This window comes from Carcharhinus amblyrhynchos, unplaced genomic scaffold (assembly GCF_965287045.1).
Source record: "Carcharhinus amblyrhynchos unplaced genomic scaffold, sCarAmb.v2.hapA scaffold_82, whole genome shotgun sequence".
NCBI lineage: Eukaryota > Metazoa > Chordata > Chondrichthyes > Carcharhiniformes > Carcharhinidae > Carcharhinus > Carcharhinus amblyrhynchos.
The window spans coordinates 382,739-407,773 of NW_027649822.1; the positions used below are offsets into that span (position 1 = coordinate 382,739).

The following is a 25,035-nucleotide window of genomic DNA, read 5'->3' on the forward strand; positions in this document are numbered from 1 at the left end:
TACCTACAGGGTGAAAATGTCGCTTTCTTTTCTGGCCAAACTCAGGATTCTGTGGGCGCTGGAAGACATACAAAAAATTTACTACCCCGTGCTGGCAGCAGTCAGTGTTCCTGGTAGGTTACTGCAGGAGGCAGGGTTTCAGAACAACGTGGAATCTTAACCCGTCCCTCCTGCTCTTCCATTTTTTTCACACTGCCGACTTAACAACGGTGACAGTAATTGAAAATAAGGTCATTTTGAGTAAAGTGATGTTGTTGGGGTGGCACAACGGCAAACACTGCTGCCTCACAGGGACCCGGGTTCGATTCTCAGTTTGGGTCACTGTCTCTGTGGAGTTTGCACGTTCTCCCCGTGCCAGCGTGGGTTTCCTCCGGGTGCTCCGGTTTCCATTTGCAGTCTGAAAGACGTACTGGTTAGGGTGCATAGGCCATGGTAAATTCTTCCTCAGTGTACCCAAACAGGTGCTGGACAGTGGCGACTAGGAGGTTTTCAAAGTAAATTCATTTCAGTATTCATATCAGCCTATTTGTGGTACGAACAAATAAACATTTAATTTTAAATGACTGCCAAATAATGTCTGTACATTTTGAAAATACTGAGGGTTTTTGTTAAAAAAAAATATAAATTCTGGCAAAATACAGTGAATTACGTCATTGTACAAGTCTTACCGAGCGGATACATGGTGTAGATAACAATGATCCAGATTGGTTAGGCTGTAAATATTTCTCACAGATGCAGTCTCTGCTCGTGTGACCATTTCCGATTTTAGTGCTTTTAAGTTTTATAAATTTGTGTATTAGTGTTACAAGTAGGTTTACATTAACACTGCAATGAAGTTACTTTCACCACCCACCAACGCCTGTTCAGCTACACTGCGGGGGAATTTAGAACAGCCAATGCACCTAAAAAGCACGTCATTAGGACTGTGGGAGGAAACTGGAGCACCCGAAGGAAACCCACACAGATGAGAAAGTGTTGAGGAATGAGATAGTGAATCTGGTGAATTGGTGCAGTGACAATAATCTCTCCCCCAGTGTCAAGGAAAGGAAGGTGGTTGTCAACAACTTCAGGAAGGGTAAAGGAGAACATGCTCATGTCTACATCAACGGGGATGAAGTAGAAAGAGTCTAGAGCTTCAAGTTTTCAGTAGCCCAGATCACCAACAACTTTCCAAATCCCCCCACACCGACACTACAGTTATTAAAGCCCACCAACGCCTCGACTTTCTCAGAAGACTAAGGAAATTTGGCTTGGCAACTATGACTCTCACCAACTTTGCCAGATGCACCATAGCACCATAGAAAGCATTCTTTCTGGTTGTATCACAGCTTGGTATGACTCCTGTTCTGCCCAAGACCACAGGGAACTACAAAAGGTCATGAATGTAGCCCAATCCATCACTCAAACCACCCTCCCATCCATTGATTCTGACTACACTTCCTGCTGCCTCGGGAAGAGCAGCCAGCATAATCCAGGACCCCACGCACTCTCAGCATTCTCTCTTCCACCTTCATCCATCGGGAAAAAAATACAAAAGTCTGAGGTCATGTACCAAACACAAGTACAGCTTCTTCCCTGCTGCTGTCAGATTTTTGAATGGACCTACTTCGCATTAAGATGATCTTTCTCTACACCCTAGCTATGACTGTAACACTACATTCTGCACTCTCTCCTTTCCTTCTCTATGAACTGTATGTTTTATGTGTATAGCGCGCAAGAAACATTACTTTTTACTGTATGTTAATACATGTGACAATAATAAATCAAATGAAACATGGGGAGACTCCACACAAATAGTGACCCAAGTCGGAGATCAAACCCGGGTCCCTGGCAGTATGAGACAGTAGCACTAACCACTTCTGAGTTAATGTTATTCCGTGCCTGGATTGAAAGATTTAATTTTTATTCATCCATGAATTTTCAGGTGACCATGAATTTCAATTTCCCCAGCATGGAATTTTGGGAATGTTGTTGCATTGTTAAGACTGTAATCTTCCAGTGGGCAGTCTGGAAGATTAGTTTGGAACGGTTTGAGTTAGTTTGGAATGGTTTGCCACAAAAAGTGGGAGAAACAAACATGACAAAAATTGGGAAAGGGGGGATATTTTGAGATACTGTTTAGAAATACATAATACCTTGGCCTTTTTTTAATATTCATTCATGGAATATGGTGCAACACTGAAGAGTGCAGTAGAACAGAGGAACGTGGGAGTACGGTAACATAATTCCCTAAAAGTGGCGTCACAGGTAGATAGGGTCGTAAAGAGTGTTTTTGGAACATTGACCTTTATAAATCAAAGTACTGAGCATAAGAGTTGGAATATTATGGTGAAGTTGTATAAAACATTGGTGAGGCCTAATTTAGAGCATTGTGTGCAGTTCTGGTCACCTAATTACAGGTAGGTTATTAATAACGTTGAAAGAATGCAGAGAAGGTTCACAAGAATGTTGCTGGTTCTTGAGAAACTGAGTTACAGAGAAAGGTTGAATAGGTTACGACTTTATTTGTTGGAGTGTAGAATAACGAGGGGGATTTGATAGAGGTATATAAAATTATGTTGGGTTTCGATAGAGTGAATGCAAGCAGGCTTTTTCCACTGAGGCTAGGGGAGAAAACACAGAGGACATGGGTTAAGGGTGAAGGGGGAAAAGTTTAAACGGAATATTGGAAGGGGGGGGGAGTGTTTCTTCACACGGAAAATAGTGGGGCGTGGAACGGGCTTCCAGGTGAAGTGGTAAATGATGTCTCACTTTTATCATTTAAGAAAAACTTGGGCTGGTACATGGACGAGAGGGATTTGGAGGGATATGGTCCAGGTGCAGTTCAATTGGACTAGGCAGAAAAATGGTTTGGCAGAACCAAGAATAGCCAAAACACCTGTTTCTGTGCTGTAATGTTCTATGGTTCTATATGGGCTTCCCTACCTTTCCAGCATTTATTGCCCATCCCTAGTTGCTCCTTGAGAATGTGGTGGTGAGCTGCCTTCTGGAATCGCTGCAGTCCATGTTCTGTGGGTTGACCCATAATACCGTTATGGAGGGAATCCCAGGATTTTGATGCGGCGACTGCAACGGAATGACTAATATATTTCCAATTCAGGATGGTGAGTAGCTTAGAATGGAATTTGCAGTTGGTGGTGTTCCCCTGTATCTGCTGCCTTTGTCCTTCTAGACGGAAGCGGTCTTGGGTTTGGAAGGTGCTGTCTAAGGATCTTTGGTGAATTGCTGCAGTGCATCTTGAGATAGTATACACTGCTGCTACTGTGCATCGGTGGTGGAGGGAGTGGATGTTTGTTGATGTGGTGCCAATAAAGCAGGGCTGCTTTGTCCTGGATTGTGTCAAGCTCCTGGAGCTGCACCCATCCGGGCGAGTGGGGACCATTCCATCACACTCCTGACCATCGTGAAATTATAAGCACCACAAATAGATATTGTTATTTCACTACTGGTTTGGAGAACCCCCTCGATTAGAACTGTAGAATCCTCACAGTGCAGAAAGAGGACATTTGGCCCAGTGAGTCTGGACAGACCATCCAAAAGAGCATCTAACGCAGGCTCGCCCCTTCACCCCACCCTGTTACCTAGGGTAATGTGTGCAGCTCTGGTCACCACATTATAGGATGTGATGTGACTGCGCTGGGGGAGAGGGTTTGCACAGGAGATTCTCCAGGATGATTTGAGTTGATTTATTTTGTCACATGCTTTAGTATACAGTGAAAAGTATTGTTTCTTGTGCGCTAAACAAAACATACCATTCATAGAGAAGGAGAGGGTGCAGTATGTACTGTTACAGTCAGAGTGTAGAGAAAGGTCAACTTAATGCGAGGTAGGTCCATTCAAAAGTCTGACAGCGGAAGGGAAGAAGCTGTTCTTGAGTCCGTTGGTATGTAACCTCAGACGTTTCTATCTTTTTTTCCCCAACAGAAAAAGTTGAAAGAGAGAAGGTCAAGGAAGCATGGGGTCCTTGATTACGCTGACTGCTTTTCCAAGGCAGTAGAAATTGTAGATGGAGTCAATGGATAGGAAACTGGTTTGAATAATGGACTGGGCTTTATCCATGACCCTTTGTAGTTTATTGTGCCGTGGGTGGAGCAGGACCCATACTAAGCTGTGATACAACCAGATAGAATGCTTTCTGTGGTTCATCTGGATAAGTCGGTGAGAGTTGGAGCTGACATGTCAAATGTCCTTAGTCTTCTCAGAAAGAGGATGTGTTGGTGGGCTTTCTTAACTATAGTTTCGGCATGAGTGGGAGGGGGCGGGGGGTGGAAACCAGGACAAGTTGTTGGTGACCTGAAAACATGAAAATGAGAAGCCCTCAACAATTTCTATTTCGTCCCCAGTGATGGTGACAGGGGTATGTTCTCCACTACGCTTGCTGAAGTCGATGACTATCTCCGTTTTGTTATAGACATTGAGGGAGAGATGATTTTCATTACACCACGTCATCAATTTCTATATCTCTTTCCTGTATTCCATCTCACCATTGTTTGAGATCTGACGCAGGTAGATTGGCCATATCAAATTGTCCCCTAACCTCCAAAGATGTGCAGGTTTGGTGGATTGTCCATGCTAAATTGCCCCTTAGTGTCCCAAGATTTGCAGGTTAGGTGGATTAGCGGGCAGGCACATGACAGCAGCAGGGAAGAAGCTGTTTCCTGAGAAGCTGTAACGGGGATAGTGTCTGGGTAACATGCCTTAATGGAGAGAGTCGTTGCAGTCATGATGGGCCAAATGGTCTGATTCTGCACGGCAGGGATTCTGTGATCAAATCTGCATCATTGGTTCATGATTACTTTGACTACCAAACCCACGAATAGGGACGCCTGTGACAGAGAGTCATTTTGGATGCATGTCAAGATACAGATTAATGTTAGTTTGTTGTGAGGAATTTTAACATGCGGAATTGCAGTCAAACACGATATCGCATCACAAATGCACTAAGTTGATCTTATTAACTGTCAGCACGCAGGAGGAGGCAAGCTGGCTCTGTGGTTAGCATTGCTGACTCACAGTGCAGGAACCAAGGTTCACTCCCCAGTTTGGATCACTGTCTATGTAAAGGCTATCTGTGTCTCCCCATGACTGAATTGATGTAATATTGTCACATGTATTAGCATACATTAAAAACCGATTGTTTCTTAAATGCTATGCAGACATAGAACAAGAAAGGAGAGGGTGCAGAATGTAATGTTACAGTCACAGCTAGGATGTAGAGAAAGATCAACTTAATATGGGGTAGGTCCATTCAAAAGTCTGACAGCAGCAGGGAAGAAGCTGTTCTTGAGTCAGTTGGTACGTGACCTCAGACGTTTGCATCTTTTTCTCAATGGAAGAAAGTGGAAGAGAGAATGTCCGGGATGTGTGTGATCCTTGCTTATGCTGGCTGCTTTTTCCGAGGCAGTGTCAAGCGATGGGAGGCTGGTTTGTGTGATGGACTGGTCTTCGATCATGACCCCCTTTGTAGTTTCTTGCGGTCTTGGACAGAGCAGGGGCCATACCAAACTTTGATACAACCAGAAAGAATGTGTTCTATGCTGTAACTATAAAAGTTGTTTTTATAGTTACACAGTCATATAGTTACACAGTCATAGTGGAGTAGTTAAGACACATAATAGGAACCAGGAGGACAGCTAAAAACTCAGAACAAAATTACATAGGAATTAAGAGCAGAAGTAGGCAAATTCAGTGATAGCTGGGGTGTAGAGGAAGATCAACTTACTGCAAGGTAGGTCCATGCAAAAGGCTAAAGGTAGCAAGAAAGAAGCTGGCCTTGGGGGGGGGGGGCGTGGGGTGGGTGTAGGGCGGGACAGTGGTTAGCACTGCTGCCTCACAGCGCCAGAGACACAGTTTCAATTCCAGCCTTGGGTCACTGTTTGTGTGGAGATTGTACATTGTCCCCGTGGATTTCCTCCGGGTGCTCTGGTTTCCTCCCACAATCCAAAGATGTGCAGGTTAGAGTGATTGGCCATGCTGAATTGGCTATTTGTCAGGGGAACTAGCAGTGTAAATACATGGGATAACAGGAATAAGGTCTGGGAATTGCAGTCAGTACAAGCTCGATGGGCTGAATGGCCTCCTTCTGCACTGTAGGGATTCTATGAGTCAGTTGACACGTGACCTCAGACATTTTCGTCTCTTTTGTCCCTGCGTGGGTTTCATTGTAATTTCATTGCAGTGTTAACGTAAGCCAATCTGTGACAATAATAAATAAACTTTAATACTAATTTGCTGGATATTTTCATTCTGTCTGTCCCACACACAGTTAATACGCTGACGATAGTGATCTTGTGTCAGGGAAAGTGTGGCCTCTCCAAGTGTGTGATTCGTTATCTAGTTGCTATGGCAGCGGCTGATCTACTGATAATCATCATTGATCTAATCCTGAGGCATATTCCCATTGTGTATCGAGAGCAATTTACCTTCCTGTTGTACATTCGAGTGTGTAACATCCACACGGTTGTCCTTTACGCCGTTACTGACTGTTCTGTCTGGTTCACTGTCACTTTCACCTTTGATCGATTTGTGGCCATTAGTTGCCAGAAGCTAAAAGCTAAATACTGCACTGAACAAACAGCAACTGTGGTTCTCATCACAGTGACGGTGCTGAGCTGTTTGAAAAACATTTTCTGGTATTTTCTGTATGCAAGTAAGTACTGGCTTTCAAACACACCCTGGTTTTGCAACGTGTTGCCTCATGCATCTCACTCACTGGCCTGGGCTCTTGTTGAATTTATGCATTACATTTTAACACCGTTCGTTCCATTTGTATTGATTTTATTGTTCAACGTATTGATGGTCAGAAGCATCTTATTGGCCAGCAGGGCCCACATGAGACTCCGGATTCGGGGCACTGGCGAGAATTCCAATGACCCAGAAATGGGAAGGCGACGGAAGTCCATGGTCTTACTCTTTCTAATCTCAGGGAATTTCATGCTGCTGTGGGCGCTGTTTATGTCCTGTTCGATAGTGAGACGATTAGATTATTTGGGATATTCAGTTCACGTGCCCACATTTGTACCTGAAATTGGTTTCATGCTCCAGCTCCTGAGCTGCTGTACAAATACTTTTATTTACACTGTTACTCAGAGTCAATTCCGAAAGGAGTTAGGGAACGGTATTAAATATCCCCGATGATGATTGTCAAACGCATTCAAATACAAGACATCACACATTCATTTCCTGGACTATGTTCAAAAAGACAGTGATCAAATAAAATGGACGTGGAAGCAAAGTAGCTGATTCACCACTGACATTAGAGCAAACAGTTAATTTGTTTTTTTTCATCAAAAAAACTAAATGATAATGAATGTTCTTAAAGAAAGGGCCAATCAATTGGGGGCCAAAATAGATATCTTCTATTAAATGGTGTGAGTACACTCCATGGGGAAAGTGGTTTTTAATTTAAGTTTATTTACTCATGTCACAAGTAGGCTTGCATTAACACTGCAATGAAGTTACAGTGAAAATCCTCCAGCCATCACATCCCTGTGCCTATTCGGGTACTCTAAGTGAGAATGTAGCATCACAAATGTGCCTAACCAGCATATCTTTCAGACTGTGGGAGGAAACTGGAGCCCCTGGGGGAAGCCCACACAGATATGGGGAAAATGAGCAAACTCCACACAGGCAGTGACCCACGCTAGGATTGAACCAGAGTTCATGACATTGAGAGGCAGCAATGTTAACAACTGTGCCACAGTGTTGCCCCCAGAATGTGAAATTTCAGAGTGGGAAAACAATGAAAAACCCCAGGTTACTGTCTGTGTGATGTTTTCACACTCTACCTATGTCTGGGTGGGTTTCATCCAGGTGCTATGGTTTCCTCCCACACTCCAAAGATGTGAGGGTTAGGTGGATTTTCCATGCTAAATTGTCCCTTTGTGTCCAAAGATGTGCGTGTTAGATGCAGTGGCCATATAACTTGTCCCTTAGTGCCTAAGTATGTGCAGGTTAGGCGGATTGGTCATGCTAAATTTTCCCTGTGTGTCCAAAGATATGTAAGTTAGGTTGATTGGCCATGCTAAATTGTCCCTTAATAACCAAAGGTGTGCAGGTTAGGTAGATTGGCCATGTTAAATTGTCTCTTAGTGCCCAAAGATGTGCAGGTTAGGTGGTAACCCTAACACCTCTCCCTATCTCTGCAACCTCCTCCAACTCATACACCCCCTCCCTATCTCTGTAACCATCTCCTGTCCCTACATCCCTCCAGACCTCTGTAACCTCCTCCAGCCCCTGCAGCCCCACCCTATCTCTGTAATCTCCTCCAACTCTGACACCCCCTCTCTGTCTCTGTAACCTCCCCCAGACCCTTAACCCTGCTGAATCACTTTCCAGCCCCTACAGCCCTATTTCCGATAGTCAAAGCTTTGACAAAGGGTCTTCTGGACTTGAAATGTCAGCTCTTTTGTCTTCTTAGAGTTGCCGCAAGACCAGCTGAGGTTTTCCAACACTTCATCTTTTGGTTTCAGTTTCCAGCATCCACAGTGACTTGGTTTCATCCAGGTCATGTTGTAGCTGTATAAGGTGCTGGCGAGGCCACACCTGGAGTACTATATACAGTTGTGGTCTCCTTACATGAGAAAGGATATAGTGGCACTGGAGGGGATGCAGACGAGATTTGCTGGGTTGATTAAGGAGATGAGAGAGTCGACTTATGAGGAGAGAATGAGTAGGCTGGGGCTATACTCATTGGAATTCAGAAGAATGAGGGGGACATCTTATAGAAACATGTAAGATGATGAAGGGAATAGATAAGATAGTAGCTGGGAGATTGTTTCCACTGGCGTGAGAAACTAGAACTAGGGGGCATGGCCTCAGAATAAGGGGGAGCAGATTTAGGAGTGAGTTGAGGAGGAACTTCTTCACACAAAGGGTTGTGAATCTGTGGAATTCCCTGCCCAGTGAAGCAGTTGAGGCTCCCTCATTGAATATTTTTAAGGCAAGGATAGACGGATTTTTGAACAGTAAAGAAATTAAGGGGAGTGGGCGGGTAAGTGGAGCTGAGTCCACAAAAAGATCAGCCATGATCTTATTGAATGGCGGGGCTGGCTCGAGGGGCCAGATGGCCTACTCCTGCTCCTAGTTATAACATCTCTTTCTGCAACGAGGGGTTCAAAATGGTGTTTGATAATCGTTGCTGCGGGGGGAATTTGGGGCTGTGAGAAAGGTAGTGGGTGAAATTAAAATCGGCAATTAAACTAGCCGACCACTGCCTATTTTCCATCCGCCATGATCCTTCGATTCGAACAGGCACGTGGGTATCACTCTGACCAACTGGGATTGGAAATATCGCTTTTTTTTTATTCATTGACGGGATGTGGGTGTCGCTGTTGAGAACAGCATTCATTGCCCAACCGTAACTGAGAAGGTGGCAAGTGAGCTGCCGTCTGGAGCCCACCACAGTCTCCTTGTAGTGTAGGTACACCCAGGGTGCTGTTAGTGAGGGAGCAGCCACAGTGAAGGAACGGCTGAGATATTTGCAAGTCGGGGATGGGGGGAACCTCCAAGTGATCCCCAGGTATCTGCTGCTCCCACTCCATTGGTTGCCCTTCTGTATGGCAGAGATGGTAATATCCCTCATGACGGAATTTCCGGTGGGAATTTCTACATTTCCAGACCGTCGCTTTGAGCTAAACGGTGGGGGCGGGGAGCGGCTGATGGTGACGTCAAGGCAATATGGCGGCGCGCCCCGCCTCTCTACAGGACCCGGATGTTCCGCCAACGAGCAACGGTTGGCCTAGAGTGGGCAAGAGGTGACACTGGGCGGAGCAGCGCCCGGGCATGTTACAGCGTCCCCTGGTGGTCAGGAAGGGAAATAGCAGCATCACAGCCTCTGCCCAAAGGCTTCCCCAGTTCAGCTGCTCAGAAACACTGGGAACCTCTTCAACTGGAAACTTTAGCTTCTTACATTCACCACATCCCCACACCCTCCCGTCTTCATTCGTTGTCGAATAGACAATCTCTGCAGTGAAATCAGAAAGAACGTGTTCACATTAAAGGGGATGGGAATCTGGACCATTCTGCTTAAAAGACCCTGCTCACTTTGAATATTGAATTGAAATGTTCAAGATGAGAATTTATAGATGCAAGTCATGTTGCATGTGGAACCCTCATGATTATACAATAAGATCAGTGCAGATATCTCACAGGGTTGTGTGACTGCACGAGACGTCAGAGATGCGCGTTTATCGTAGAAAAGTTGAGTGATTGAGATTGATGATTGAGTGGAAAGTATTGGATCGTTGGACTACTGGTGGTCAGTTCCCTTCCCTCCCGTTGAATTCCTCCCTTTGATCAGAGACATGGATTAATTTTACCTGCCCGTTCATAGGAGAAAGGGAATAACCAACACACTACAGCAGTGCTGTGGGATCAACGGAACTAAAGAGACTTGTATAGAATTGTAAACAGTGCGGTCATGCTGCAGTTCTGGAATAGGTTTTCAGAAATAGAATTATGGTCATTGACACACAAGTTTAGAATATACTTACTAGCTGTTACCTCAGTCTCTGTAGCGCAATTAGTCAGCGTGTTCGGCTGTTAACCGAAAGGTTGGTGGTTCGAGGCCATCCAGGGACGGAATTTTACTATTTTCTCACTGTCAGCATTCACGGGTAAACAGTTGCCAGTTGGCAATGGGTCCGTGGGCCTCAATAAAAAAAAGCTGTCAATTCTTCCCGGCTGTACTGTTATCTGGTATTTCCAACATTATTTAATGACAATTGACTTCAAACATATTACGTATAACATTATATAAGAACATAAGAACATAAGAAATAGGAGCAGGAGTAGGCCATCTAGCCCTTCGAGCCTGCCCCGCCATTCAACAAGATCATGGCTGATCTGTCACGGCTCCGTTCCACTTTCCCGCCCTCTCCCCATAACCCTTAATCCCCTCTCTTATCAAAAACCCATCAACCCGCGTCTTAAAAATATTTAGCGAGGCAGCCTCCACCACTTCAACGGGCAGAGAATTCCAGAGATTCACCACCCTTTGAGTGAAGAAGTTCCTCCTCAACTCCGTTCTAAACCGCCCCCCCCCCTTTACCTTGAGGCTGTGCCCCCTAGTCCTACTGTCTTTTTTGAGCGGGAAGAGTCTCTCCACCTCTATCCTATCCATCCCATTCATCATCTTATACGTCTCAATGAGATCTCCCCTCATTCTTAAATATACTTCCATTAAACCTTAAAGTTTAAAAAAAATAGAAAAATGAACTTGTGGCTGAGCATTTGTTCCAATTCAGTATCCCTGTTTCCATTCATTCCTGGGTAGATCATAAATCTGTCTAACCCAAACTGAAATGTGTTCAATGATGGAGCATCACAACCCTCCGGAGTAGAGAATTCCAAGATTCACGAGCCTTTGAGTGAAGCAATTTCTCCTCATCTCAGTCCTAAATCATCAGCGCCTTATCCTGAGATTGTGTCTGTGTAGAAATAAAACAAAGGGCAGGTGGCTCATGGATAAATTAATATTTTATAAACCTCCCCATTTGCTTCCCTGGTGGTCCAGTGGTTAGGATTCAGCGCTTTCACCATCACGGCCTGGGTTCGATTCCTGTTTAGGGAAGATAGATTTGTTGCTGTACAACAATCCTGCATTACTTCCCGGCCTACACCAGTTCTGTCGGAATCAGTATCAAGGAGATTTCCTCTTTAGTGTCTGAATTGGAAATGTCACATTTAAAGAAAAAAAGGAGCGACAGGTTACAAAGCGCTGATGATACAAAATGCGGATGATTATTGGAGAAATGATGCATTAATAAATGGGTAAAAATCATTGCTCTCTTAGATATTTGCGAGACGAACGTTTTTAAATTTTGCTGTTCGGGATAAATTGTACAATCAGCATGAAAGTAACGGTTATCTTCCTGAATTCAGTGACATGGGCTCTCAGTCTAACCATCGGAACCTGCAGCAACACAGTGTAGTTGAACATTGCAGACAGGCAGATTTGCTCCACCCTCTTCCAGCTGGTTTTGTAGTGTAGTGGTTATCACGTTCGCCTCACATGTAGAAAGGTTCCTGGTTCAAAACCGGGCAGAAACAAACTTTCTTATGTCGCGTAAGGTGAAATTATTTGACTTCAGTTTGTTGCTCAAAATTATCTGACCTTGGTGTTAAAGGCATGATATCATTGCTCTGATTTTACCCTCAAATACTTCCTGTGAAATAAGGTGCACTGACAGGAATGTTCAATTTTGACACCGAGCATTTATTCGTACCTCGTTCAGTCTACAACAGAATTTAATGGGTTTATAGGTGCAGACTAATCACCATCTCAAATATCTGATCGCATTGTATGCTCAAACAAACAGACACAAGTGATACTGGAAGTGTTTGCAGTCTCGATGTTGTGCTACTTGTTATAATTCACATTCAGTTACTGGTTTGAAAAGAATCATATTGAACTCGGAAACTTAACTCTGTGTCTTGCTCTACATTTGTTACAAACCCTGCTGAGAAATTCCAGTCCTTTCTGTTTTCGTTCTAACAGGAATCATAGGAGGAGGAGCAGACCACTCGGTCCATCGAGATTAACACCATTCAATACCATCATGGCTGATCTTGGGGTACAACTTAGTTTTTCCACCAGCTCCCGGTATCCCTGAATTCTCCAAGAGATCAGAAACCTGTTTATCACAACCTTAAATATGCTCGATGATGGGGCATACATAAATGTCAGGTATGGAGAATGTCAAAGATTCTTGCTCTTTGTGTGAAGTAATTTCTCCTTATCTTAGCCCTAAATGACCATCGCTGATCTGCGCTACAGTGGGTTAGAAAGTGGGACAAAGTGAGAAAATTATAATGTTGCTGAGTGTGAAGGAAGAGAGAACAGGTGGGGACCACACTACCAAGAGCAGCATTGGTGGTTCAGTGGTAGAATTCTCACCTACCACACGGGAGCCGCGGGTTCGATTCCCGGCCAATGCGAAGTCCCTTTTTTCCATTCAGTCTACACTCTTCCTGTGCAATTCTATTTTGCCCACCCACTTCAACCTCCTCAATCGCTTTACCATTTGCTTCATGTTACTTTTCAACATTTACATCACTTTCCCTCTTTCTTTCTCTTATGACTCACACAGCTGCAAACACACTCTCACCTTCAAATACCGCGCTCCTCATCCCACTTCTCTGAAAAACATCTGCGCTCCCCACCCTTCACCACACTTTTACCTTCACTCTCTGCAGCAAATTTCAAAGAAACGACTCACAATTTGATCATTTTTTACCTGGCTCTCTTTTAAAGAACAGACTTTGCTTCTTACCATCAATCCCTTCTCAGGCAGGCACATACTCTGCACACACTGCAATATCAACGACAGCCACAAACAACGTGAAAGCACATTGACATTGTACCGTACATGTAGGAAAACATGGCCAGTGTCTTCTCAATGCTGTTTTCAATCAGAAATGGGTGGAGACAGAGTCTCACTTTGCTCGTTTGCAGAGTCCAATTGGAGATTAACACTTTGTTGACCTGAGGTAAATTTGCTAAAATCCCAACTCCATGGATTTTGATCTATTTCAATCTCAATGCAATGAAACCACATGATTATCACAACATGATTGCCACACCTGCAGAGTGACGGGGCGACCAAAGGCGCTGGATTTAGGCTCCAATCTCTCTGGAGGCATGGGTTTACAACTCCACCACTGCCGGAATTGGTTTAAATTTACGCCTTTGTAGCTGAAGTCCAAGAGCTCAGGTTGAACACAGAAGTCTGTGCGGTGTCGTTTTTGACAGATGCCCTTGTAAGTACAGGATATTACACTTGACTCATCCATCGACATTTAAACATTGCAGACAGTCAGTTTTGCTCTGTTGGACTTCCAGCTGTTTCTGTAGTGGTTATCACGTTCGCCTAACACGCGAAAGGTCCCTGGTTCGAAACCGGGTAGAAACATTCATCAAGCTTTTTCATGTCGGGGAAGAAAATTTGCTTGGTTTCATTTTGTTGTTCTACATTATCCGAACCTCGATGTTAAAGGCTTGGTATCATTGTTCTGACATCACCCTCAAATACTTTTGTGAAATAATGTGCATTTGTTTTTGCCGCGCTGACAGGAAAGTTCGATTTTGAGCACTTATTCCCATCCCGTTCAGTCTCCAACAGAATTTAGTGGGTTTATAGCTGCAGACTAATATGGTTAATCACCATCTGAAATATCTGATGGTATTGTGTGCTCAAAAAGACAGATACAGGTGATACTGTAAGTGAACTAGAGGAAATGACGCACATTTCACAGAAGAATGTTTTCCAAATCGGTTTTCATCTCTAAGAAACTGGAGAGAAAAAAACATTCAGACGTTTGAGGGAAAGGACCATAATAAAAAAAAGCTCAAGGGTCACTAACAGATAATTCTTAAATCTCTTCCATTCCGATCTAGTTGACTTCTTGTTAAAAAGCTGACTATGTTCAATCTTCAAATTGTGATCTGTTCTACCCGGTGACTCGATTCATTTTGTTGATCAGTTACGGTTGTAATTCAGGGCTGTTCAAATCCAGAAATATTCGTTCCTTAATGAAGACGTGTGTTAAATAATGCATTGACACTGAATAGTGAAACAAGTACTGAGTACAATTGTACAATGAGCTTTGACAAAAATGTCATCTCGACTCGAAACCTCAGCTCCTTTCACATGCTACCAGTCCTTGTGAGATTTGCCAGTATCTTCCCTTTTCGTTTCCGATTCCAGCATCCGCAGTAATTTGCTTTTATTACTGAGTATAATTGATGGAGATTATTCGAAGGAAGGTAGAGGATGATTCGAAGTTCGCTTCATGATGAACAAGCTGAAATCAAGCAATTTTCCCCTTACCCGCTATGAGGAAATTTAATGAATGTTTCTGCCCGGTTTTGAACCGGGGACTTTTCGCGTGTGAGGCGAACGTGATAGCCACTACACTACAGAAACAGCTTGAAACACAGCAGAGCAAACCTGCCTGTCTGCAATGTTCAACTACGCTGTGTTGCTGCAGGTTTCGATGGTTAGACTGAGAGCCCATGTCACTGAATTCAGGAAGATAATCGTTACTTCCAATCTGATTGTACAACTTATCCCGAACATCAACATTTAAAAAGCATTCGTCTCGCAAATACCTGAGGGCGATATGATTTCTACCCATTCATTAATGCATCATTTTCATCTTTCTTCCAACAAACATCAGCATTTTGTATCAGCAGCGCTTTGTAAGCTGTCGCTCTATTTTTTTCTTTGAATGTGACATTTCCAATTCAGATATTAAGGAGGAAATCTCCCTGATCCTGATTCCGACAGAACTGATGCAGACCGGGAAGCAACACAGGATTGTTGTACAGCAATAAACCTACATTCCCTGACCGGGAATAGAACCCGAGCCGCGGCGGTGAAAGCGCCGAATCCTAACCACTAGACCACCAGGTACAAGCTTATAAAATATTAATTTATCCATGATCCACCTGCCTTTTGTTTTATTTCTGTATTTTTATTCACCAAATTCAAGTTTATCCTTCACATTGCCATGTTTATATCAGACACAAGTGACTGTTTCAGCCAATGAAATCAGTGATTCCTGTGAGCTGGAACAGGAAATGGACAGTGAGGTGAAATAGTCCCGCAAACTGCTCATGTGACACGTTCAATTTCCAAAGCCCACCAACCTCATCACTGTGGCTCCTGTGAAACACGGCAGGCTTTCATCACGGAGGGTAACTGGCACAAGTCATTTACCAAACGTCATCATGTCGTTTCTCTTCCCGTTTCTGTCGTTGCCTCTCATCCAGCTCCCTTTGGTTGTCCAGCTCCAAGATTAAATTAGCGACTTGATACAGAAACAGACAGTTGGCAAACCCGAGCTTCACTTGGAAAGCAGGGAAAGCGAATGTATGACACACGACATTGAGAGGAGGTGGAGTTTACAGATGACAGTACAAAGAAACACAGATACCTCATCTTCCTGATCCAGTTACTGATTACAGGAATGTACACAGTGAGAATTATCCACTGTCACACTCTCCTTCCAGCCTTGAGCACGGAGTTAAGTTTTGAAGTGTTTGAATTCTTGTTACAGTAATTCAGAGTTTTGTTGAGACCACATTTGAAACAGTGTGTGCAGTTCTGATCCCCGCATTTTAGACAGAATAAACGCAAAATCTGAGGGTGCTGGAATCCAAATCAAAAACATAAAATACTTGAAAATCTCAACACCTTTAACGAGAAAGAATAGATAGCATTAAACATTTGAGACATTATTCTCCCTGATCTGGGAATCTAAAACACGGGGGCACAATCTCAGGATAAGGCGCTGATGATTTAGGACTGAGATGAGGAGCAATTGCTTCACTCAAAGGCTGGTGAATCTTGGGAATTCTCCACTCCAGAGGGTTCTGATGCTCCATCATTGAACACATTTCAGTTTGGGTTAGACAGATTTATGATCTATCCAGGAATGGAATAGGAACAAATTCTCAGCCACAAGTTCATTTTGCTTTTTTTTTTAAAGTTTAATAGTATAATGGAAGCATATATGTAATTTTATTTGAAGTTAATCGTCATTAAATAATGTTGGTAACACCAGACAACAGTGCAGCCGGGAGCAATTGACAGCTTTTTTTTATATTGGCACCCACGGACCCATTGCCAACAGGCAACTGTTTAACCGTGAATGCTAATGGTGAGAAAATAGTCAAATCCAGCCCCTGGGTGGTCTCGAACCACCAACCTTTTGGTTAATAGCCAAACGCGCTGACCAATTGCGCCACAGACACTGAGAAAGCAGCCGCTAAATGTATTCTAAACCAGTTTGTGACCAATGATCAAATTCTATTTCTGAAAATCTATTCCAGAACTGCAGCATGACCGCACTGTTTACAATTCTATACAAGTCTCTTTAGTTCCGTTGATCCCGCAGCACTGCTGCAGTGTGTTGGTTATTCCCTTTCTCTTATAAACGCGCCTCTCTGGCATCTCCTCCAGTCACACAACCCTGTGAGATGTCTGCACTGATCTTATTGTGCCATCATGAGCGTTCCACATGCAACATGACTTGTATCTATAAATTCTCATCTTGAACATTTCAATTGAAATTTCAAGGCAAGCAGAGCCTTTTGAACAGAATGGTCCAGATTCCCATCCCCTTTAATGTGAACAACTTGTTTCTGATTTCCCTACAGAGGTTGTCTATGAAACAATGACTGAACACAGGGGGTGATTGTAAGAACTGAGGATTCCAGTTGAAGAGGTTCCCAGTGTCTCAGAGCTGCTGAACGGGGAAAGCCTTTGAGCAGAGACTGTGCTACTGCTATTTCCCTTCCTGGCCACCAGAGATCGCTGTAACACGCCCGGAGGCTGCTCCGCCCAGTGTCACCTCTTGCCCACTCCGGCCTGGCCCCTGCTCGTTGATGGAACATCATGGTCCTGCAGAGAAGCGGGGGCAACCGCCATATTGCCGTGACGTCACTTTCACTGTGAGACACAAAGGCAGCGCTTGCAGTAAGTAAAAGCCGCCAGCAGATGGTGATATTGTATTATTTCAGTCACAAGACAGAGAGACTCCCGTTTCAGCTCACAGTTCGATTGACTCAATATCAGCTTGAAGGAACAGTGTCGTCCCAACATTAACACCACCATCGCAAAGGAAACTAGGAAAGGTCAATAAATACTTGACCCGCCATCGAAGCCCACATCTCAGTGGAATGCTTTATTTTGGAGATATTGTGCCGCCTCCTCCCCCAACGACCCAGAGAGAGGAGAATTTACAATAAGTTTTACCCAGTGTGAACTGACCATTATTTAGAAAGGTTCATGATGAAAAACACCATTCTAATAAATCTCCTGCTGAAGACCAGTTTTGTGCAGAGCTTTGAGGCAAAGATATAAAACGCACCCGTGTTTTAATTGTGATAAGTGAGTTATAATTATACATACAATAGCATATTTCCTTCCCTGAAGGACATTAGTGATTAATGATTTTATTTTTCCAACAGCGGACAGCAGTTTCATGGTTATCAAAGGGTTTCAATCCCAAGCTTATGTGTTGTATTCAAATTCCACCAGCGTCTTGGTTGAACCCAGATTATGCGCTGGTGAGAGATTACACCACTGGACGATCGTCTCACCTAAAAGAGGTGCTCCAGGTGACATTAACATTAATGTCCCGCATCATAAACATCAGCTTCATTATTGTATCTTTCGTTTACAGATCAAGTGATGGGTTGAATTTTGGAAACTGCAGATTTCCCTCAGCTGATTATCAAGATCTGTGTATGGCTCAAATACAATACCTGCTCTCGGTGACTCTATCAGTAAATTTCTCTCAGTTTATCATTCTGAATCTGTAACTGAGGCAACATTAGATATTATTTCAGTTTTCAGTGTGAAACGTACGGCATTTTTTGTTATAATGAAACTGTGGTTAACAGTTTCTCCATAGTTTAAATATCATGTATAAATAAGAAATGTTTCTCATTCCTTATTCACTTTTGTTAATTATTCTTTCATTAAGGTCCTGTTTGCATTTTCTGTTGTATGTAACAGATGTACAAATACTGACGGATTCCATGTGCTTGTGTTCTGTTCTCAGTGTGAAGTTCAATCGTTACATTCACTTTTCTAACTTTAAAAAATAATGTCGCTATCAAATATTCTTTGAATTTTTAAAGTAAATACTGAATGAAAATTTAACCCTCTCTGGTTTGGCTTAATTCCGCTCTCCAAAACCCAACAACTCCGCTTCATTTTCCCTATTACAGAGTTTACCCCCTTTCCCAGACAGGCATGTTCCCCCAGTCATGTCTGGGATGTGCTTGAACTCAAGGCCGTTCAGTGCAAGAGTCACTCCGCCACCCAGTGGCCAATCTGTGTACAAACACCTTCATCTCTGCCTTTTTATGATAAAATCCAGAGACAGAATGAATGAAGAAGTCGGAGAATCTCAGTGATTTCACTCATAAACTGATCTGTCACTGACCGAGTTTCAGGTAATTCTAAAAAGCAATATCTCTGCTTCATCGGAGGCCGATGCAGGGTATTGTGTGGCAGAAGATAGTTTCCTTCACACTGCTCCTTAAAAACACTATCAGAGTCGCTGCAGCATGGGTGAACTCTGAATCTCTCTATATTTCATCCGATGAAATACTTACAAGGCAGACATGCCACAAGCTAGATCGAGAAGACTTACAGAACAGAGGTGCAAACCATGAGGTGAAACCAAAAGACTGAGGTGTATTTCACATAAGCACATACTAGATCATAAATTTTCAAATTATGGCGAGTGTTGTGGGCTAATCTGAGGTGAGCAATACTGTCTTTAACTACAGAAAGAAAAACTCAGGAGTCAGATATATCTGAGTAAGGACAAAACATTTATTTTGAAAAAAAAACACAAAATACAGCTGCTTGGAGATGACCAAAATGGTTAAGTAGCTTCGGAGTACCGTGTCAAGACCTTTCCAATGTATCTAAAGTGCGCAATCAATAACAGATCAATTATACATTTTCGTACTGATCTTTTCGGTCTCGTGTTAGTTTAAACATCAATTACATTCAGTAAACATAATAATTCCTGACAAGTTGTTCAGCCAATCGCATTTTACGACCCATCTACTAATATCTCATCCATCTACTTAAACAGGAGGCTGAATCATCTGTAATCAGTATCTGGGAGAATCAGGAAGATGAGATCGAGTCATAAAGTTACAAAGGTTTACAGCACGGAAGCAGGTCTTTCGACCCAACATGTCTATGCCGCCCTTTTTTAACAAGTAACCGATTCCCAATTGCCCGCTTTTGGCCCATCTTCCCTCGATAGCCATCTTACTCAGGTAACTGTGTAAGCACTTCAAAGAAAAAGAACCCGCCTCTACTACTACCTCTGGTAGCTTGTTTCGGACACTCACGACGTTTTATGAAAAAAAACCTGACCCTCTGAACTATTTCATATCTTTCCCTTCTCAGGTCAAGCCTATGTCCTCTAGATTAAGACACCAATGCAGTTGAGAAAAAAATATTGACTGTCTAACTGATCTATGTCGCCCATTATTTTATAGACCTCTATAAGATAACCCCTCAGCTTCCTAAGCTCCAGGAAAAAAAACAGTCTATCCATCAATTCCTTATAACTAAAACCATCAAGTCCCGGGATCATCTTCGTAAAACTTTCCTGCACTCTTTCTTGTTTAATAATATCCTTTCTATAATAGGGTGACCAGAGTCATGGTACAACCTACTGAACTCCTACAACTCTTTGTCTCACCATTCATACTTTTAACTTGTCTTTTGATAGAACAGAGAAAGGTTTGTGACTCCTTCATCCCTGATCTTAACTTGCCTTACACATGCAGCCCTAGGTTATCCGGAGTCAGCCTTATCAGGTCTTGACCTTCTCCAGTCTTATTCATGTCTTAGGTTACACAGAGTCTGCATTCGGTTTTTTTTGTACCAAATAGTTGACCAATTTTCCCATCATGCCATTACTTCATTCGTACAACTTCACAATAGGACTGAGTCAGTTCGGCTATGTCAAGGGGAGGTCATGTCTGACAAATCTGTTAGCGTTCTTTGAGGAGGTAACAAGGAAGTTAGATAGGGAGAACCACTGAACCTGATTTCTTTCGATTTCCAGAAGGCCATTGATAAGGCCCTGCAGAGGAGACTTCTAAATAAGTTAAGTGTCAATGGTGTTGAGAGCAAGATCCTGGCATGGATAGAGGGTTGGCTGACTGGCAGAAGGCAGAGAGTGGGGATGAAGGGATCTGTTTTCAGGATGGCAGCCAGTGACTAGCGGTGTGCCTCAGGTCTCGGTGCTGGGGACACAACTTCTCACAATATACATTAATGATTTGGAAGAACGAAATGAAGGCGCTGTTGCGAAGTTTGCAGATGATACAAAGATATGTAGAGTGACAGGGAGTATTGAGGAAGTCAGGCAGGGGCGAGCGAGGTGGGGGTTGGAGGACTACAGTAGGACTTGGAGAGGTCAGAGAGTAAGCAAAGAGGTGGTAGATGGAACATAATGAGGAAAAGTGTGAGATTATGCACTTTGGAAGGAGGAATGGAGGCATAGAGTTTTCTAAATGGGGAAATGCTTAGGAAATCAGGTGCACAAAGGGATTTTGGAGTCCTTGTACACGATTCTCTAAAGGTTAACCTGAAGGTTCAATCGGCAGTTAGAAAGACAAAAGGAATGCTGGCATTCATGTCGAGAGGGCCCACACCAGGCTCTGGTTCACACCAGGCTCGGGCGCGCACCAGGGTCGGGCTCACACCAGGTTCAGACCCAGTCAGGTTCAGACAGAGAAGGGGTTCAGATTCACACAAAGTTCGGACTCAGACGAGGCTCAGAGTTACACAATGTTCAGGCGCAGCCCATGCACAGACTCATCTCAGCTTCACACTCATCGAAAAATTGAAATATGGTGAAAGCAGGAGTGGGCCATTCAGGCCTTCGAGCCTGCTCCGCCATTCAGTTTGATCATAGCTGATCATCAACTTCAATATCCTGATCATCCCTTCCTCCCATATCACGTGATCATTTTCGCCCCATCATTTCTTCCCGAAATCACTAAAGTTTTTGGCCCCAGCTACTTTCTGTGGTACTGGAGTCCAAAGAATATCTGTGTGGAGAAATTTCTCCTCATCTCTGCTCCAAAAAGTAGAGGCTTATCCTCAAACTATGAATCTTAGTCCTCAAATTTCTGGGCATCGGGAACATTCTTTCTGAGTCTCCCCTGTCTAAACCTGTTCCAATATTGTATGTTTCACCCCAATAAACCCCAATGAATTAAGACCTAATCGACTCAATTCCTCTTCATATCACAGATTGCCATCTCAGGAATCGGCCTGGGAATCAGTTGCTGTACTCCCTCTGTAGCAAGGGCATCCTTCCGCAGATAAGGACACCAAAACTGTACACAATATCAAAGTGTGGCCTCAGCAATGCCCTGTACACCTGCAGTAACACATCTCTATTCTTGTACTCAAATTTTCTCTCTTTGAAGGCCAGCATACCATTGGCCTTCATTACTGCCTGTTGTACATGGGCGCTTACTTTCAGTTACTGATGCATGGGGAAGCCAAGGTCTCGCTGAGTATCCACCTCTCTCAATTTGCACCCATTCAAATAATAATCTGCCTTCGTATTACTGCTGCAAAGAGATAACCTCACACTTATGAACCTGTTTGAAGTGATTGAATCCTTCCAACCTTGTTTCTGAGTAATCGCCGAGGACTGACTGTTTTGGAAGGTTTTTTGGAGCTTCAATGCTGGGTCCAGTTCCTCCTGCTTAGCCTCAGGAGTGAGTGGGGTTCAGCTCTTCCGGTTGAGCGGCTAAACACGCTGTGTCCATTTCAGATCCCGAGTTTCTCACTGGCGGAGATGGAGAGCAGGAGCTGGAGTGCCTGGAATTTGTTCTGAAGTTCCTGGTGTGCTGGAAATTGTTTTTTTTCTTGCTTGGTTTGGGGTTTTATGTCTTGTAGATGATTGAAGCATTCCCATGGGATGGTATCTCCCAAATGGACTTGATAGGAAACTGGCCCTGTTCCTGGCCTCATATCCACGTGGATTCATTGCCATGATTCTTTACAAAATATCTATCAACTGCCGTTAAGTGCCTCTCCTGGTTGATGGGAACGGCACTGGGTGTCAACTTCCACCCTCGGAAGATCGGACTTAACTTTGGGCAAAGTGATCTTCCCATGAGAAATTCTGCTTGGACACTTCCTGTTGTTGAAGACGGGAGGTGGTGGTGTTAGGAGAGGGGTGTTGTCCTGTAACTGAAGATTAATCTGGATGGTTTGGTGTCCAAGGGGGCTGTGGGATGGTTTTTTGAGCCTGTTTGTGCTGTTTGGGTTGCTTTTTCTGCCAGACCATTGGATGATGGGTAATATGGACACTGTCCTAATGTGTCAAATTCTTCTCAACTTCATGCAATGCACACATTTTGGTTGATGAAAGATGGTCCATTTTCAGAAAACAATACCTGCCAAATCCCGGGTGTCAAGAAAGAGGCGTCACGTTTCTCCACTCTTGTCCTTGTGTTGGATTAACTCACCCTGTGTATGGCCATCCACTTTGAATCAGCATCTATCATTGTCAGGAACATAGACCCCAGGAACGGTCCGGCACTGTCCATGTGCAGCCACGTCTATGGCCGTCCCAGCCATTCCCAAGTGTGAAGAGTAGTGACTGGTGATAGTTCTGCCCTTGTTGATATTGCCAGCACTGACCCATGAACACATATCTGTATCCATACCTTGCCACCAGACTGGAAATTTGGAGGACCTTCAGTCTGTCACTCTTGGTGGCCATGGCAAATTTCAGCCAGCTTGGAATGGTGAAGCTGGCTCAGGATGACCCTTCTGAACCCCATAGGCATGTGCCAACTTCCAAAGTCAGCTGCTCTCTGCCACTCCAATATGTGTGCAGTTCAGGCTGTGACGGCCTTTTGGTTATCCCGTCAGCACTAGCTGCTTCAGTTTATTCAGGACTGGGTAACTTTGTGTCCAAAGCCAAATATTACTGGCTGCCACTGGATGAGTTTTGAAAAAGTTCACGAGTACCGTCTCTTCTATTGGGGATACGACCAGAATCAGTTGTAGCCAACTCAAGGCACCTGCCTTCACGACTCAGTCTCCTAGTTGCCAATGCTCAGAGGGGCAGTAAGTGTCTACCATGTTGCTGTGACCCTGGAGTTACGATTAAGCCTGACCACTTAAGCACAACAGATTTCCTTCCCTGGGACATTGCTGAACCAGATAAGGATTTCTGACAACCAGTAATGTTTTTATGGTCACATGCTGATTCTGAATTCCTGATCTATTTATTCAAATTCCACCATCTGCCGTGATGAGATTGGAACCTGGGTGCCCAATACATTAGCTGAGTTTCTGTATTAATAGTCGCGTGATAAAACCACCAGTCCACACCCTGAGTGTACAGACCCTGAATTCCAGTAACCAACACAGACCATATTATACACGCCTGCAGGGTTTCCGAATTGGACAGCATTAACTGCCTCAATCAGGGAGCTCATATTCCAATAACTCCACCTGATGGTTGTCATTAAAGTCATTAAACATATCTCTCTGCCACTTTCTGTGTATCTGTTTCTCTCTCTCTGTCACTCTTTCTCTGTGTCCCTCTGCGCCTCTGTGTCTCTTAATGTTTCTCTCTGCCTCTTTCTGTCTGTCCACCTACCCTCCACTCTCCCACTCTCTACCATATTCCTCTGTCGCTCCTGCCCCCTCTCAGTCTCAGTTTCCTTCTCCCACTCTCTGTCCTCCTTTTACTTACTTGTCTGTCTATCCCTCTCTCTCTCTCTATCTTCCCACCTCCACCTCCCCCCTCTCTCCCTTGTGCGCTCTATTTTTGCTCTTGTTTCCATTGTACTCATTCAGTCTTACTCTTTCTCATTCCCCCCCTCCCTCTCTCTTTCTCTATACCCCTGTTTCTCTCTGACTCTGGTTATTTCCTTGTGCCTCATTTCTTGTCTTCCGTTACCCCTTCATCTACATTTCTCTCTCTTACTGCAACCTCCAGTCTGCCTTCTTCTGTCTCCCTTTCTCATTCCCTGGATGTCACCCTCGCCATTTTCTCCACTCTATCCCTTTATCTCTCACTCTGTGGGAGTGTCTTTGTCTCTGTTTTTGTTTTCTCTGTCTGTCTGTTTCTTTCTCTGTACCTGTTAGAAACTCTTTCAAACTCAGTTGTTCTCCATGTGTTTGTGTCTTTCCCTCTCTCTGCCAATCTCTCTCTCTCTGCCAATCTTACTGTTGCTAACACTGTCCTCTCACTCTCTCGCTCTTTCTCTCTATCTCTAACTATTTCTGTTTCTGTGAGAGTGTTTTGCTGTTTACACCATGAATGTCTATCAGAAAAAAACAAGGTGTCTTGTGGTTGTAGTTTTCCTGTCAGTGTGTATTGAGTCGAGGTATTGCAGTGAGGGGGTATTTCAGTAGATCTTTTAGCTGCTGCCTGAAATGAGTCTGTGTCACAACATAAATGGCAGTGTTTGTGCAGCAACTTGTGAGCTGCAGCATGAAGCCC

The 25,035-nt window shown here is 43.8% G+C and overlaps 2 protein-coding genes and 4 non-coding genes across 6 annotated transcripts in view; 4 read left to right on the plus strand and 2 right to left on the minus strand.

The window, feature by feature from the left end:
- LOC145337933 (uncharacterized) overlaps window positions 1-25,035 on the plus strand; it is a 222,541-nt gene that overhangs the window by 100,153 nt on the left and 97,353 nt on the right. The window lies entirely within an intron of this gene.
- On the plus strand, window positions 17-23,533 carry LOC145337930 (uncharacterized). Its single transcript, XM_080182714.1, has 7 exons — window positions 17-113; window positions 6,266-7,117; window positions 9,619-9,733; window positions 14,709-14,767; window positions 17,316-17,483; window positions 22,342-22,414; window positions 23,254-23,533. Exons 1-7 carry the CDS (start codon window positions 17-19, stop codon window positions 23,531-23,533), a joined length of 1,644 nt encoding a protein of 547 aa, XP_080038840.1.
- trnan-guu (transfer RNA asparagine (anticodon GUU)) lies at window positions 10,508-10,581 on the plus strand. The gene has a single exon. It is a non-coding gene; the product is annotated as a tRNA-Asn (tRNA).
- On the plus strand, window positions 12,869-12,939 carry trnag-acc (transfer RNA glycine (anticodon ACC)). The gene has a single exon. It is a non-coding gene; the product is annotated as a tRNA-Gly (tRNA).
- On the minus strand, window positions 14,855-14,927 carry trnav-cac (transfer RNA valine (anticodon CAC)). Its single transcript has one exon. It is a non-coding gene; the product is annotated as a tRNA-Val (tRNA).
- trnan-auu (transfer RNA asparagine (anticodon AUU)) lies at window positions 16,686-16,759 on the minus strand. The gene has a single exon. It is a non-coding gene; the product is annotated as a tRNA-Asn (tRNA).

Excerpts from the sequence above, each read along its gene's own strand:
- LOC145337930 (XM_080182714.1), top strand. The coding sequence starts at position 17 with ATGTCGCTTTCTTTTCTGGCCAAACTCAGGATTCTGTGGGCGCTGGAA. Across the intron at positions 114-6,265 it reads GGCAGCAGTCAGTGTTCCTG|TTAATACGCTGACGATAGTG; the intron begins GTAGGTTACTGC and ends TCCCACACACAG. Across the intron at positions 7,118-9,618 it reads CCGAAAGGAGTTAGGGAACG|ACCGTCGCTTTGAGCTAAAC; the intron begins GTATTAAATATC and ends CTACATTTCCAG.